At 43.9% G+C, this 16,984-nt stretch overlaps 1 protein-coding gene across 1 annotated transcript in view; it reads right to left on the bottom strand.

Moving 5' to 3' along the window:
- The window catches only part of LOC109864453 (zinc finger protein 236-like), a 91,330-nt gene that overhangs the window by 58,883 nt on the left and 15,463 nt on the right, over positions 1 to 16,984 (bottom strand). The window contains exons 6-10 of the mRNA XM_031792021.1: positions 16,810 to 16,982; positions 11,764 to 11,886; positions 11,138 to 11,311; positions 3,618 to 3,795; positions 1,478 to 1,750 (exon numbers count right to left, since the gene is read on the bottom strand). Of these exons, the coding sequence (XP_031647881.1) occupies positions 1,478 to 1,750; positions 3,618 to 3,795; positions 11,138 to 11,311; positions 11,764 to 11,886; positions 16,810 to 16,982 (921 nt within the window). The remainder of the gene's footprint in view (positions 1 to 1,477; positions 1,751 to 3,617; positions 3,796 to 11,137; positions 11,312 to 11,763; positions 11,887 to 16,809; positions 16,983 to 16,984) is intronic.

Raw genomic sequence — 16,984 nt, 5'->3', positions numbered from 1 at the left:
GGCCCCCATTAACATCGACAGGGCTGTAGTGGAGCGGGTCGAGAGTTTCAAGTTCCTTGGTGTCCACATCACCAACGAACTATCATGGTCCAAACACACCAAGACAGTCGTGAAGAGGGCACGACTAAACCTATTCCCCCTCAGCAGACTGAACAGATTTGGCATGGGTCCCCAGATCCTCAAAAAGTTATACAGCTGCACCATCGAGAGCATCCTGACCGGTTGCATCACCTCCTGGTATGGCAACTGCTCGGCATCTGACCGCAAGGCGCTACAGAGGGTAGTGCGTACGGCCCAGTACATCACTGGGGCCAAGCTTCCTGCCATCCAGGACCTATAAACTAGGCGGTGTCAGAGGAAGGCCCAAAAAATTGTCAAAGACTCCAGTCACCTAAGTCAAAGACTGTTTTCTCTGCTACCGCACGGCAAACGGAACCGGAGCGCTAAGTAAGAACTGCTACTCGTTGTTCATTATCTATGTATAGTCACTTCACCCCTACCAACATGTACAAATAACCTCAACTAACCTGTACCCCCGAACACTGACTCGATACCGGTGCCCCCTGTATATAGCCTTGTTATTGTTATTTTATTGTGTTACTTTGTATTATTTTTTACTTTAGTTTATTTGGTAAATATTTTCTTAACTCTTCTTGAACTGCACTATTGGTTAAGGGCTTGTAAGTAAGCATTTCACGGTAAGGTCTACACTTGTTGAATTCGGAACATGAGACAAATAGTTTGATTTGATCCCTGTATCTTTGTAGTGACTGGGTGTATTGATACACCATCCAACATGTAATTAATAACTTCACCATGCTCAAAGGGTTATATAATCAATGTTTTTTGTTTTTACCCATTGACCAATATGTGCCCTTCTTTGCAAGGCATTGAAAAACGTCCCTGGTCTTTGTGGTTGAATCTTTGATATTCACTGTTGCGGTGACCGTATTACCGCCACACCGGTGGACACGAGTCATGAAGGCAGTCAAATTACACATAACCGTATAGTCACGATAATTAGGCTTCTCCAAGCTCTGATGCTGCTGATAGTAACCTACCAAACTTGCTAACTGACTGGTACTCAGCACTCTATTGTCCCTCTAAATCACTCTGACATCAATGCAAATGTAATCGAAAATCGAATCAAACACTTCATGAGAGCCCATGAGCCCATGTTGCTCAACATTTCTATAGGCTATGCAATTGCGTGAGAAAACAGAGTGATGGCCTCTACTAAATAGAGGAGGATCCCATCAGCTTTATATAGACTAGGCCTACTATATTTATTTCACATCTTTCCTAATATTAACAAATATTAAGCACATTGCTTATCTATACAACAGGAGTATAGCCAACCTGGCTGGCATGAAAATGAACCAAATGTGTATCTATGAATACAATCAAAATGGTTGAGTTCAAATCTCAGTTGGTGCTAATATCACACCATAATGACAACGCCATAATAATCACTCACCTGTATGTAGGCGCATGTGGACCTTCCTGCTGCCCGACGTGGAGAAGCACTTCATGCAGCACTGGCACTCGAAGGCCTTGACGCCTGTGTGCGTCTTCATGTGGGCAGTGAGGGTGCTCTTGACGGCAAAGGCGCGGAAGCACTGCTTGCACTTGAAGGGCTTCTCGTGTGTGTGGATGCGGACGTGGCGCACCAGGTCGCTGGGCTTCTTGAACTCCTTGCTGCAGTAAGGGCAGCTGTGCCACCGCACGCCGTTCTCCTCCCTGATGGAGCCTATGGGGAAGGGGGAAAGAGGTGGCATGGGTTGTGTTCATTAAGCATCAAATGGAAGAAAGACAGACAAACAGGGAGAGACTACCTTGGACCTGGCCAATAACAAACATTCATTTTCGTGTTAGGTTTCAAAACGTTTTGTTATAGTGCACCCTAATGGATACGACACCGGTCCCACATGAGGCGAGCAGGCACAGAGCCGAGACGAAATACACTTAAATTCCATCAATTCTGGGGATCAATTGAAACTCCCAATATATAGTGCATTTGGAAAGTATTCAGACCCCTGGACTTTTCCACATGTTGTTATGTTACAGCCTTATTCAAATATGATTTAAATGGTTGGAACCCTATAATGCCAAAGCAAAAACAGATTTTCTTTTTTTTTATTCTTTGCAAATGTATTTAAAAAAATTCAACTGAAATATCACATTTACTTAAGTAATCAGACCCTTTACCCAGTACTTTGTTGAAGCACCTTTGGCAGCAATTGCAGCCTTGAGGCTTCCTGGGTATGACGCTAAAGGTTTGGCACACCTGTATTTTGGGAGCTTCTCCCATTCTTCTCTGCAGATCCTCTCAAGTTCTGTCAGGTTGGATGGGGAGAGTTGCTGCACAGCAATTTTCAGGTCTCTCCAGAGATGTTCGATCGGGTTCAAGTCCGGCTGGACCCCTCAAGGACATTCAGACACTTGTCCTGAAGCCACTCCTGCTTTGTCTTGGCTGTGTGCTTAGGGTCGTTGTCCTGTTGGAAGGTGAACCTTCACCCCAGTCTGAGGTCCTGAGCGCTCTGGATCTCTCTGTATTTTGCGCCGTTCATTTTCCCCTCTACCCTGACTAGAACCTTCCATCTTTCCTTCGATCCCGCAGGGATGGTTTCAGGTTTCCTTCAGACCTGATGCTTGGCATGCAGGCCAAAGAGTTCAATCTTGGTTTCATCAGACCAGAGAATCTTGTTTATCATGGTCTGAGAGTCCTTTAGGAGCCTTTTGGCAAACTAAGTGGACCTGTCATTTGCCTTTTAATGAGGAATGGCTTCCGTCTGGCCACTCTACCATAAAGGCCTGATTGGTGGAGTGCTGCAGAGATGGTTGTCCTTCTGGAAGGTTCTCCCATCTCCACAGAGGAACTCTGTCAGAGTGACCATACGGTTCTTGGTCACCTCCCTGAACAAGGCCATTCTTCCCCCGATCGCTCAGTTTGGCCAGGTGTCCAGCTCTAGGAAGAGTTTTGGTGGTTCTAAACTTCTTCCATTTAAGAATGATGGAGGCCACTGTGTTCTTGGGGACCTTTAATGCTGCAGACATTTTTTGGTAGACCTTCCCCAGATCTGTGCCTCGACACAATCCTGTCTTTATGGACAATTCCTTCTGCCTCATGGCTTGGTTTTTGCTCTGACCTGCACTGTCAACAGTGGGACCTTGTATAGACAGGTGTGTCACTTTCCAAATCATGTCCAATCAATTGAATTTACCACAGGTAGACTCCAATCAAGTTGTAGAAACATCTCAAGGATGATCAATGGAAACAGGATGCACCCGAGCTCAATTTCGAGTCCACTAGCAAAGGGACTGAATACGTTTACAAAGACTTTTAAAAACCTTTTTTCGCTTTGTCATTATGGGGTATTGTGTGTAGATTGACAAGGAAAAACATTTATTTAACCCATTTTAGAATAAGGCTGTAACGTCACAAAATGTGGTAAAAGAGAAGGTGGTCTGAATACTTTCCGAATGCACTATATGCAATATACCTGTTTATTGTCAATGGACATTTCACGCACTAGTAAACTGATGGGAGTTGAAACGGAACGGAGAGACGGTGACATACACAAGCACACATGGACATTATTTGGGGTATGCCCTACCTGGCATCTGTACAGGTTTTTTGAAGATACTTTTCTTCTCCTTCTTGGCGGTTTTGTCCTGGCCTGGTAACTTCTTACTGTCAGGTAGAGCCCCCTCAGCGGCAAGGCTCTGAGTCTGTCTGGCCGCTCCGTTGGTCTGGGACTGAACCACGCTCAACCCACTGTTCTCCAGGGCTTGCTGTGTGGGTGTGGGTTCAGGGGTGACAGGGTTCAACATAAAACTGTGACTAATACTATGAATTAGTACATTTTTTTCCCATCCACAGTATTGGTGTACTTTGCTGTATGCCTCGATCACATTATTAGAGCTAGGCTACATGACGCTAGGGATTAACACCGGTAACCAGGATCCCAGGACTATCCTGGGCCCACTCTTCACATTTCTTCAAAAAAGGGAAATTACAATGTTTTACCCCAATGTCGCACTAATGCAATTCCACGGAATACACAACATGCGTCGCAGCAGATTTGCAAGAAATAAAATATCACATTGTCCAAACAGGTTGTCGCAAAGAAGCCTTAAGCCTAGTGTATTTACTTCACAAAAAGTCCTCATAAATTCAAAGCACACGCATAATTCAAATCAAATCAAATCAAATTTATTTGTCACATACACATGGTTAGCAGATGTTATTGCGAGTGTAGCGAAATGCTTGTGCTTCTAGTTCCGACAATGCAGTAATAACGAACAAGTAATCTAACTAACAATTCCAAAAAAAAACTACTGTCTTATACAGAGTGTAAGGGGATAAAGAATATGTACATAAGGATATATGAATGAGTGATGGTACAGAGCAGCATAGGCAAGATACAGTAGATGATATCGAGTACAGTATATACATATGAGATGAGTATGTAAACCAAGTGGCATAGTTAAAGTGGCTAGTGATACATGTATTACATAAGGATGCAGTCGATGATATAGAGTACAGTATCTACGTATGCATATGAGATGAATAATGTAGGGTAAGTAACATTATATAAGGTAGCATTGTTTAAAGTGGCTAGCGATATATTTACATCATTTCCCGTCAATTCCCATGATTAAAGTGGCTGGAGTAGAGTCAGTGGCATTGACAGTGTGTTGGCAGTAGCCACTCAATGTTAGTGGTGGCTGTTTAACAGTCTGATGGCCTTGAGATAGAAGCTGTTTTTCAGTCTCTCGGTCCCAGCTTTGATGCACCTGTACTGACCTCGCCTTCTGGATGACAGCGGGGTGAACAGGCAGTGGCTCGGGTGGTTGATGTCCTTGATGATCTTTATGGCCTTCCTGTAGCATCGGGTGGTGTAGGTGTCCTGGAGGGCAGGTAGTTTGCCCCCGGTGATGCGTTGTGCAGACCTCACTACCCTCTGGAGAGCCTTACGGTTGAGGGCGGTGCAGTTGCCATACCAGGCGGTGATACAGCCCGCCAGGATGCTCTCGATTGTGCATCTGTAGAAGTTTGTGAGTGCTTTTGGTGACAAGCCGAATTTCTTCAGCCTCCTGAGGTTGAAGAGGCGCTGCTGCGCCTTCTTCACGATGCTGTCTGTGTGAGTGGACCAATTCAGTTTGTCTGTGATGTGTATGCCGAGGAACTTAAAACTTGCTACCCTCTCCACTACTGTTCCATCGATGTGGATGGGGGGGTGTTCCCTCTGCTGTTTCCTGAAGTCCACAATCATCTCCTTAGTTTTGTTGACGTTGAGTGTGAGGTTATTTTCCTGACACCACACTCCGAGGGCCCTCACCTCCTCCCTGTAGGCCGTCTCGTCGTTGTTGGTAATCAAGCCTACCACTGTTGTGTCGTCCGCAAACTTGATGATTGAGTTGGAGGCGTGCGTGGCCACGCAGTCGTGGGTGAACAGGGAGTACAGGAGAGGGCTCAGAACGCACCCTTGTGGGGCCCCAGTGTTGAGGATCAGCGGGGAGGAGATGTTGTTGCCTACCCTCACCACCTGGGGGCGGCCCGTCAGGAAGTCCAGTACCCAGTTGCACAGGGCGGGGTCGAGACCCAGGGTCTCGAGCTTGATGACGAGCTTGGAGGGTACTATGGTGTTGAATGCCGAGCTGTAGTCGATGAACAGCATTCTCACATAGGTATTCCTCTTGTCCAGATGGGTTAGGGCAGTGTGCAGAGTGGTTGAGATTGCATCGTCTGTGGACCTATTTGGGCGGTAAGCAAATTGGAGTGGGTCAAGGGTGTCAGGTAGGGTGGAGGTGACTAGTCTCTCAAAGCACTTCATGATGACGGATGTGAGTGCTACGGGGCGGTAGTCGTTTAGCTCGGTTACCTTAGCTTTCTTGGGAACAGGAACAATGGTGGCCCTCTTGAAGCATGTGGGAACAGCAGACTGGTATAGGGATTGGTTGAATATGTCCGTAAACACACCGGCCAGCTGGTCTGCGCATGCTCTGAGGGCGCGGCTGGGGATGCCGTCTGGGCCTGCAGCCTTGCGAGGGTTAACACGTTTAAATGTCTTACTCACTTCGGCTGCAGTGAAGGAGAGACCGCATGTTTTCGTTGCAGGCCGTGTCAGTGGCACTGTATTGTCCTCAAAGCGGGCAAAAAAGTTGTTTAGTCTGCCTGGGAGCAAGACATCCTGGTCCGTGACTGGGCTGGGTTTCTTCCTGTAGTCCGTGATTGACTGTAGACCCTGCCACATGCCTCTTGTGTCTGAGCCGTTGAATTGAGATTCTACTTTGTCTCTGTACTGGCGCTTAGCTTGTTTGATAGCCTTGCGGAGGGAATAGCTGCACTGTTTGTATTCAGTCATGTTACCAGACACCTTGCCCTGATTTACTTCCGGCGCCGACAGAGATGGCCGCCTCGCTTCGCGTTCCTAGGAAACTATGCAGTTTTTTGTTTTTTTACGTGTTATTTCTTACACTAGTACCCCAGGTCATCTTAGGTTTCATCACATACAGCCGAGAAGAACTACTGAATATAAGATCAGCGTCAACTCACCACCAGTACGACCAAGAATATGTTTTTCGCGATGCGGATCCTGTGTTCTGCCTTACAACCAGCGCCACGGGATGGTTCCCATGCAGCGACCCAAAAAAACGACTCAGAAAAAGAGGGAAACGAAGCGGTCTTCTGGTCAGACTCCGGAGACGGGCACATCGTGCACCACTCCCTAGCATTCTTCTTGCCAATGTCCAGTCTCTTGACAACAAGGTTGATGAAATCCGAGCAAGGGTAGCATTCCAGAGGGACATCAGAGACTGTAACGTTCTCTGTTTCACGGAAACGTGGCTCACTGGAGAGACGCAATCCGAAGCGGTGCAGCCAGCGGGTTTCTCCACGCATCGCGCGGACAGAAACGAACATCTTTCTGGTAAGAAGAGGGGCGGGGGCGTATGCCTTATGGCCAACGTGACATGGTGTGATGAAAGAAACATACAGGAACTCAAATCCTTCTGTTCACCTGATTTAGAATTCCTCACAATCAAATGTAGACCGCATTATCTACCAAGAGAATTCTCTTCGATTATAATCACAGCCGTATATATCCCCCCCAAGCAGACACATCGATGGCTCTGAACGAACTTTATTTAACTCTCTGCAAACTGGAAACGATTTATCCGGAGGCTGCATTCATTGTAGCTGGGGATTTTAACAAGGCTAATCTGAAAACAAGACTCCCTAAATTTTATCAGCATATCGATTGCGCAACCAGGGGTGGAAAGACCCTGGATCATTGTTACCCTAACTTCCGCGACGCATATAAGGCCCTGCCCCGCCCCCCTTTCGGAAAAGCTGACCACGACTCCATTTTGTTGATCCCTGCCTACAGACAGAAACTAAAACAAGAAGCTCCCACGCTGAGGTCTGTCCAACGCTGGTCCGACCAAGCTGACTCCACACTCCAAGACTGCTTCCATCACGTGGACTGGGAGATGTTTCGTATTGCGTCAGCCAACAACATTGACGAATACGCTGATTCGGTGTGCGAGTTCATTAGAACGTGCGTTGAAGATGTCGTTCCCATAGCAACGATTAAAACATTCCCCAACCAGAAACCGTGGATTGATGGCAGCATTCGTGTGGAACTGAAGGCGCGAACCTTCAGTTCCACTGTGTGCAGTCTGGCAGTCTGACACTGCCAGACTGCACACAAGACCCCAATGAAGTTCTCATCAGAAGCAAACTGAAAATTCGATCCCGGTCCAACCCAAGCCTGGTCTGACATTTAAAGTAAGCCAGAAATTGATTCCCATTCAAAACCAGGTTTAAAACCAAGATATGGTCACTATGCCAGGATTCTCACAAAACAAGATTGTCGCTGTGGCACTATTTAAAGAATTCACAGCAAGTGAAACTGATATTTAGTAACGACACAGTAACTTTGATTGCTAATGACATTGTTGTGAATTGCGAAATCATGTTCCTCAATTAATTCAGCGCATTTCAACAGTAGGCCTAGGCTATCTGGACACAGAGCACACACAGAGTGCACCCCGAGACAGTCTATAGCATTGTCGAATAACACCAACTTTGTAATCGCCATCAAACAAAAATAAATTGAGCAAAATTGCTAAGCTTGCTAGATAACCTCCAACGAATGACAGGAGATATTCTATTTGGCTAAATCTAGATGATTATACAGATGGCAGATCAGCTCAGGAATAACGGGGAGATGGAGAGAGGAAATTGTTTAAATATCAAGGTGTTATATTTTATCTATGTTTAAAAATGTAAATATCCATATCTACTCTCACCATTTGTTGATCACACATTCTCTAGGGAAGCTCTCATAATGGGCGGCAATACAAGACAGCGCAGAGAAGCGTGTGAAATGTTATAGCGGTATTTGCATTGGGGCGGCAGGGTAGCCTAGTGGTTAGAGCGTTGGACTAGTAACCGAGTTCGAATCCCCGAGCTGACAAGGTACAAATCTGTCGTTCTGCCCCCTGAACAAGGCAGTTAACCCACTGTTCCTAGGCCGTCATTGAAAATAAGAATTTGTTCTTAACTGACTTTCCTAATTAAATAAAGGTCAAAAAATAAAATAAAATAGATGAGATGCGCTTGGATAATCCAACCCCTGGATTACAGAATATAGTTAGGATTTTTCATGCGAGACAGGAGTCAAGATTTTGGGTTTCAGCGGGATTGGGACGATAAGAAAATAGCCTTGGCTCTATATAAGGCAAAAGATAAGTATATTATTCGATTTAGGCTACATTATTGCATGCTAAATGTTTCTGGTCAGTGAACGAATAAACGAGCTACCAGCCAGACATCAATTAACCAAATATACAGACAGATTCAATGGGGGTGAAAAAATCACATTGATTGACTATGAGTCAAGTCACAGGCTTTTTGAAGGGAGTAAGACAGGCTACTACGCGAGTGAAGAGAAAAATCCACTTGCATAACATGCAAGCAAAACGTTCTGATCAGCTAATATAATGAGCAAACTAGTATAAAGATGATCATTAGCACACAGCTCAATTGAGATCCAGTGAGAAAGAAAATCCCCAACGCTTGCATCAAAGCAGTGCGATGGCACTGTCCCAATCAAAACAGTGCTGAAATTATCATCTAGGTGACCAAACACACACACACGACTATTGCTTTAAATGAGCATAAAGGGTTGGATATGACTTTGGGAGTTTCAGTCCAAGCAAGAATTTCATACATGCCTTCAATTGCATTAGCCTACTTTAATCTAATATTTTCATCATTCAGTTGATCATAATTAACTTCTTGGTGACAGGGGGGCAGTATTGAGTAGCTTGGATGAATAAGGTGCCCAGAGTAAACTGCCTGCTACTCTGTCCCAGATGCTAATATATGCATATTATTAGTAGTATTGGATAGAAAACACTCTGAAGTTTCTAAAACTGTTTGAATGATGTCTGTGAGTATAACAGAACTCATATGGCAGGCAAAAACCTGAGAAAAATCCACCAGGAAGTGGGAAATCTGAGGCTTGTAGTTTTTTAACTCAACCAATATCTGTATCTACAATATGGGCTATGTTGCTAAGGCTTCCACTAGATGTCAACCGTCTTTAGAACGTTGTTTCAGGCTTCTACTGTGAAGTGGGACCGAATGAGAGAGGAATGAGTCAGGGGTCTGGCAGATTGCCACAGGCTCTGAGGCGCGGTCACGAGAGAGTTAGCTCTCGTTCCATTGCTTTACTACAGGCAGGAATTCTTCGGTTGGAACATTATTGAAGATTTATGATAAAAACATCCTAAAGATTGATTCTATACTTAGTTTGACAAGTTTCTACTGGCTGTAACGGAACTCCGACTTTCGGCTGGACCTGAACGCGCTTTTGGATTTGTTTACCAAACACCCTAACAAAAGAAGCTATTTGGACATAAATTATGGACATTATTGAACAAAACAAACATTTATTGTGGAACTGTGATTCCTGGGAGTGCATTCTGATGAAGATCATCAAAGGTAAGTAAATATTTATAATGCTATTTTTGACCAATGTTGACTGCGCAACATGGCAGATATTTCTTTTGGCTGGTTTGGGCCCTGAGCGCCGTGCTCAGATTATGCTTTTTCCGTAAAGTTTTTTTGAAATCTGACACACAGTTTGCATTAAGGAGAAGTGTATCTAAAGTTCCATGAATAACACTTGAATTTTCATCAACATTTATAATGAGTATTTCTGTGAATTCATGTGGCTCTCTGCACAATCACCGCATGTTTTAGAACTACTGAACGTAACGCGCCAATGTAAAATGAGACTTTTTTATATAAATATGCACTTTATCGAACAAAACATACATGTATTGTGTAACATAAATGCCTATGAGTGTCATCTGATGAAGATCAAAGGTTAGTGATTAATTTTATCTCTATTTGTGCTTTTTGTGACTCCTCTCTTTGGCTGGAAAAATGGCTGTGGTTTTCTGTGAGTTGGTGGTGACCTAACAATCGTTTGTGGTGCTTTCGCTGTAAAGCATTTTTGAAATCAGACACTGTGGCTGGATTAACGAGAATTTTTATCTTTAAAATGGTGTAAAATACTTGTATGCCTGAGGAATTTTAATTATGAGATTTTTGTTGTTTTGAATTTGGCGCCCTGCACTTTCACTGGCTGTTGGCGAGGTGGGACGCTACCGTCCCACATATCCCAGAGAGGTTAAGGTGAGTGTTCCTCTCTCTGAGCTTTTTCTAGGCCCAATGGCTGTTTCCCCGTCTCCTCACTCCGCTGCCACCCACCTCTGCCACGTTGTTCTCAACACCAGTTTAAATCAATATAGCCTATTGTTTTCTAGAAATCTGTACCAGAAGTTTGCCGGTCCTCCCTTGTAAAAAGGCTATTTTAGGCTTAAGGCTAGGGTAAGGTTTAGGGAAAATATGACTTTGAATTGGTCCCCAAAAAGTCCTCTCAAGTATAGCAGGGCAGGTGTGTGTGTGTGTGTGTGTGTATACACATGTATCCATGAGTGCGTGCGTTCGTGTGTCTGTGCGTGCATGTACGCTTATGCGCATGCGTGTGTATGTACATGTATGCGTGTGTATGTACATGTATGCGTGCATTCCTGAGTGTGTTATGGTTCCCACCTGTAGGATGTCCTGGTTAATGGCCGTCTCCATGGTGATGGTCTGTTCTTGGGGCTGTGACTGGGTCCCCTCCCCTGTCACCTGCTCTGACAGCTCTAGGAGCTGCTGGATCACGTCAGTCACCACTTCGCTGCCCTCTGACCCCGCCACGCCCTGACCCGACTCCTCCACCTCCTACGGGACATCGAGGGAGGTTGTGAAGGTGGAGAGAATGAGAGGAGAAAAGGGAATACTGAGAATGGAAGAGGTTAGTTGATCTGAGCAGCGTAGAGCATTTTCTATCTTTCGTTTTTTGCAGTGCATCATTGATGAGCGAACATTTTTTATGGAAGCCTAGTTCACCTAATTACTAGTGAACCTGAACACCTGATTTTCAAGGTTCCATTTACTTACAAAAACACAATGACATATTATGAAAACGAGAGGATTTTTTAATATTGAGCCCCTCACATAAGAATATGCATGTAGTGGTAGAGCTACAGGGAGGTTCCAGTGTCGGTGTGTGTGTGTCTGATCCCTCAGCATCAAGCTAGCTGCAGCGTGAGGCAACAAACTGAATGCAGAGGTCAGAAACCGAATCAGGAGAAACTTCTAGAAGTTTACATCATCTGCATGCACTCGCTCACCTGTGTGTTGGCCGATTCCTCAATGAGCAAGATGTGCATCTTGCTGATGTGGGCGTTGAGACTGCCCAGCTTTTTGAACACACAGCTACAGTCCATGCACGGGAACAGTGGTACTCCCGTAAGCTGAAGAGACACATATACAGGAAACAAAATCAGTATACACACAACTGTGATTATTACTTTATATTAAATGAGCTGTTAAAGGCCTAAATGCTTTCATTGGATATGATGCCGTTGGGAATTAGCAGAAAGCTACATTCTTCATCCATTTTTATATTAAAAATACATTATTTTACATTAGGTAAAAATAAACTACCTAATGCCATGTCATTCTAATTTAATACCAACTAAGATGTACACTGAGTGTACAAAACATTAGGAACACCTTCCTAACATTGAGTTGCACCCCTTTTGCCCTCAGAACAGCCACAATTCGTTGGGGCATGGACTCTACAAGGTGTCGAAAGCGTTTCACAGGGATGCTGGCCCATGTTGAATCCAATGCTTCCCACAGTTGTGTCAAGTTGGCTGGATTTCCTGTGGGTGGGTTCTTGATACACACAGGAAACTGTTGAGCGTGAAAAGAACTGGAATGCTGCTGGGTTTGAAACTCAAACCGGTGCGCCTGGCACCTATTACCATACCCCATTTCAAAATGACACCGAAATCTTTTGTCCTGCCCATTCAACCTCTGAATGGCTAACATACACAATCCATGTCTCAAGACTTAAAAATCCTTCTTTAACTCGTCTCCTCCCCTTCATCTACAATGACTGAAGTGGATTTAACTGACCATAAGGGATCATAGCTTTCACCTAGGTTCACCTGGTCAGTCTATGCCATGGAAAGAGCAGGTGTTTCTAAAGTTTTGCACAATCAGTGTATACATTATACATATTTTATCTTCAGCCAAGACAAATATCCATCTTCTGATTATTTTAATGGACAATCTAATATAAGGCAGCGATTAGGAGGATAGAGAACAATTTCATGCAAAAACCTTGAGATAATCTAAAAACAATCCCACTTCCCTGTCCATACTCCAGATGCTGCTTATGAAATGCATTCCCACTCCCATCCGACTTTAATATATTCATAAAGCCCGTTCATAAAGCCGAGGTCCTGACTGCCAGAGTAGGTTGAAGGACACTCGTGAGAATCACATGCATTATTCAAAAAAAAAAGTTGAATAAATATGATTTGGGGCTTTCGGGGCAGATTCAAATCAACTCACCGCATCATTGCCAATTAGCACTGACGGACAACAACACGCTACAGGCGCTCTTTAGAATCTTTAGAATCATTTGTTTAAAAATGGTCAGTTGATAAAACGACCACATGTATTTGTTGTGAGGGGTGGGGAAAATTGAAAGGCTATCTGATTGAGTTGGCCCCTCAATAAAAAAGGACGAAGCCTCACATTTGCATGTCCTCATTTGCATCGATGTAAGTAATGATGACTACTGGACACAAATTCGATGAAAGTAGCACTCAGATCCAGAAGAGCATATACAGCCAGTCACTCAAAAACGGCTGTCTATAAAACACCAACTCCTCGACTGCCATCGTCATACTGAATAACCCAGAGACTGCTTTTCATTTAGGATCATTATTTTCCACATGGACTGTCAAATATGTGAAAATATCACATTAGATGTGTGCAATTTTGTTACATCAGTAATAGAAGCTTCTGTTTCATAAGAATGTCCTATATTATTTCCGTATATCTAACTGATTAAAGACAAAGGGGCAAGGGGGGAGGGGGGTTCAAAGGTCAGAAGACACAAGACCCACCTTCACATCAAATCCATTTCCTACCATTGACAATGTACGATTTTGTCTGTGATCAGAATGCATGAAGAGGCATTTTTTAAATGAACAAGCTCCGTTGCAGACAGTGTAATAGAATGTAAGCCTTCTTTTCTGAGTGGTAAAATGCGACAGCAGATCATGAACTATTGCAGCATTAGTCTGGATCCATCCATCGATCTGTGTGCCCTGCCCTGCATCCCTGACGGAGTCATCTCTTCATGTGCCATTACCTATTCATGACCCCACAGAGCTGCCTCTCCATCGAGGCTACAGGAGCTGGGAGCTATCCTCGCTCTCTGTTCCTCTCCATTAGTCGCCTTCATTTTTTATGGGCCTGCACCCGACGGAGGAGTCATGCTCTTCTATGGACATTACAGGATATTGAGGGAGCCTAAAATGACCTGGCTGGCATATAATAGAGAAACAGCCAGGTCTTGCGTTCAGCTAGATGACTCATAAGATACATTTTCGAATGACAAAGGCACATAGGTGACAAGGACAATTAACAGTAATTTAAGCTCATTCTCTGTCTAAGAGACTGAAACATTTTTTTAATGCAACAGAGTCTTGCTCTATTGAAGCAATTGAGCCGGGAGGAGGGTGACCGTGTGTGGGAGTAAGTGAGAGAGAGAGAGCGAGACAGGGGGGCCTGTCCAGAGACCCTTACACCATGCCCAGACAGGACACGCACAAATATATTTTGTCCTCCCCACACCAAACGCGATCACGGCACGCAGGTTGAAATATCAAAACAAACTCTGAACCAATTATATTAATTTAGGGACAGGTCAAAAAGCATTACAAATTTATGGCAATTTAGCTAGCTAGCTTGCAGTTGCTAGCTAATTTGTCATATTTAGCTAGCTTGCAGTTGCTAGCTAATTTGTCATATTTAGCTAGCTTGCAGTTGCTAGCTAATTTGTCAAATTTAGCTAGCTTGCTGTTGCTAGCTAATTTGTCCTGAAATATAAATGTTGAGTTGTTATTTTACCTGAAATACACAAGGTCCGCTATTCTGACAATTAATCCACACACAAAACAGTCAACCGAATTGTTTCTCGTCATCTCTCCTTCTTCCAGGCCTTTTCTTCTTTGGACTCTATATTGCGATTGACATCTAACTTTCCTAGTATTACCACGACGACCGACCTCAGTTAATCTTTCAATCACCCACGTGGGTATAATCAATGAGTAGATGGCACGTGGGTATCTGCTTCTATAAATCATTGAGGAGATGGGAGAGGCGGGACTTGCACCGTGTTCAGCGTCACAAATAGAACTGACTTCTATTTTAGCGCTTGGCAAAGCAGACGCTCGTTCGCGCACGTGAGTAGTGTGGGTGCAATGATTGAATAACACTTATGCGTACATTTATTTTGCAATGCTCGCTGTAAGGTGAAAGCAACATGGTGGATTGTAGAAGCGAGTGATGTGGTCAGCATTTTAGACTCTACCCTAGACGTATATACAGTGGGGTCTGTAATTATGCACACCCTTGATAAAGATCAGTGGTGGAAAAAGTACCCAATTGTCATACTTGAGTAAAAGTAAAAGGTACCTTAATAGAAAATGACTCAATTAAAAGTCACCCAGTAAAATACTACTTGAGTAGAAGTCTAAAAGTATTTGGTTTTAAATGCACTTAAGAATCAAAAGAAAATGTAAATCGCTAAAATATACAGTACCAGTCAAAAGTTTGGACACACCTACTCATGCCAGGGTTTTTCTTTATTTGTACTATTTTCTACATTGTAGAATAATAACGAAGCCATCACAACTATGAAATAACACATATGGAATCATGTATTAACTGAAGAAAAGTGTTAAACAAATCAAAATATACTTCAGATTCTTCAAAGAAGCCACATTTGCCTTGATGACATCTTTACACACTCACCTGGAATGCATTTCAATTAACAGGAGTGCCTGTTAAAAGTTCATTTCTGGAATTTCTTTCCTTCTTAATGCATTTGAGCCAAGGTAGGGGTGGTATACAGAAGATAGGGCTATTTGATAAAAGACCAAGTCGATTTTATGGCAAGAACAGCTCAAATAAGCAAAGAGAAATGACAGTCCGACATGAAGGTCAGTCAATCTGGAAAATGTAAAGAACTTTGAAAGTGAGGTCGCAAAAACCATCAAGTGCTATGATGAAACTGGCTCTCATGAGGACCGCCACAGGAAAGGAAGACCCAGAGTCTGCTGCAAAGGATAAGTTCAGCAGAGTTAACTGCACCTCAGATTGCAGCCCAAATAAATGCTTCACAGAGTTCAAGTAACAGACACATCTCAACATCAACTGTTCAGAGGAGACTGCATGAATCAGTCGTTCATGGTCGAATTGCTGCGAAGAAACCACTACGAAAGGACACCAATAAGAAGAGACTTGCTTGAACCAAGAAACACGAGCAACGGACATTAGACCGAAGGAAATCTGTCCTTTGGTCTGATGAGTATAAAATTTGGTTTGTGAGACGCAGAGTAGGTTAACGGATGATCTCTGCATGTGTGGTTCCCACCATGAAGTATGGAGGTGTGATGGTGCTTTGCTGGTGACAATGTCAATGATTTATTTTGAATTCAAGGCACACTTGACCAGCATGGCTACCACAGCATTCTGCAGCGATACGCCATCCCATTTGGTTTACGCTTAGTGGGACTACCATTTGTTTTCCAACAGGACAATGACCCAAAACACACCTCAAGACTGTGTAAGGGCTATCTGACCAATGCGAGTGATGGAGTGCTGCATCAGATGACCTGGCCTCCACAATTACCCGACCTCAACTCAATTGAGATGAGTTGGACCAGAGTGATGGAAAAGGAGCCAACAAGTGCTCAGCATATGTGGGAACTCCTTCAAGACTGTTGGAAAAATATTCCTCATGAAGCTGGTTGAGAGAATGCCAAGAGTGTGCAAAGCTGTCATCGAGGAAAAGTGGGGCTATTTTGAAGAATCTCAAATTTGGTTACTACATGATTTCATATGTGTTATTTCATAGTTTTGATGTCTTCACTATTATTCTATAATGTAAAACTCTAAAATGAGTCGGTGTGTCAAGTTTTGAATGGTACTGTATACACACACACACACATTACCTTGTAGACACTTGTGGACAACTTTGAGGATCAGACAGGTGAAAGTTATTTGCCAATAATAATTCCACCCAGCCTACTGATTAAAGACAAGAGCAACAGAGATGTGCCAGGTGATGTAGTTAGTTGGTTGTTTACCTCAGAGTGCACTCTCTGGACGTGCGAGTGCAGGTTGCCCTTCTGCGAGAAGGAAGCGGGGCAAAAGGTGCAGAGGTGGGGCTTCTCTCCCGTGTGCCTCACCATATGGGTCTGCAGCACCACTTTCTGGTTGAAGGCCTTGCTACAGTGGCTGCACTTGTACGGCCGTTCGCCT

Source organism: Oncorhynchus kisutch, linkage group LG2, assembly GCF_002021735.2.
Source record: "Oncorhynchus kisutch isolate 150728-3 linkage group LG2, Okis_V2, whole genome shotgun sequence".
NCBI classification, from domain to species: Eukaryota; Metazoa; Chordata; class Actinopteri; order Salmoniformes; family Salmonidae; genus Oncorhynchus; species Oncorhynchus kisutch.
Note: the sequence above shows the minus strand (reverse complement) of the source record. Positions and strands in the feature narration are given on the sequence as shown.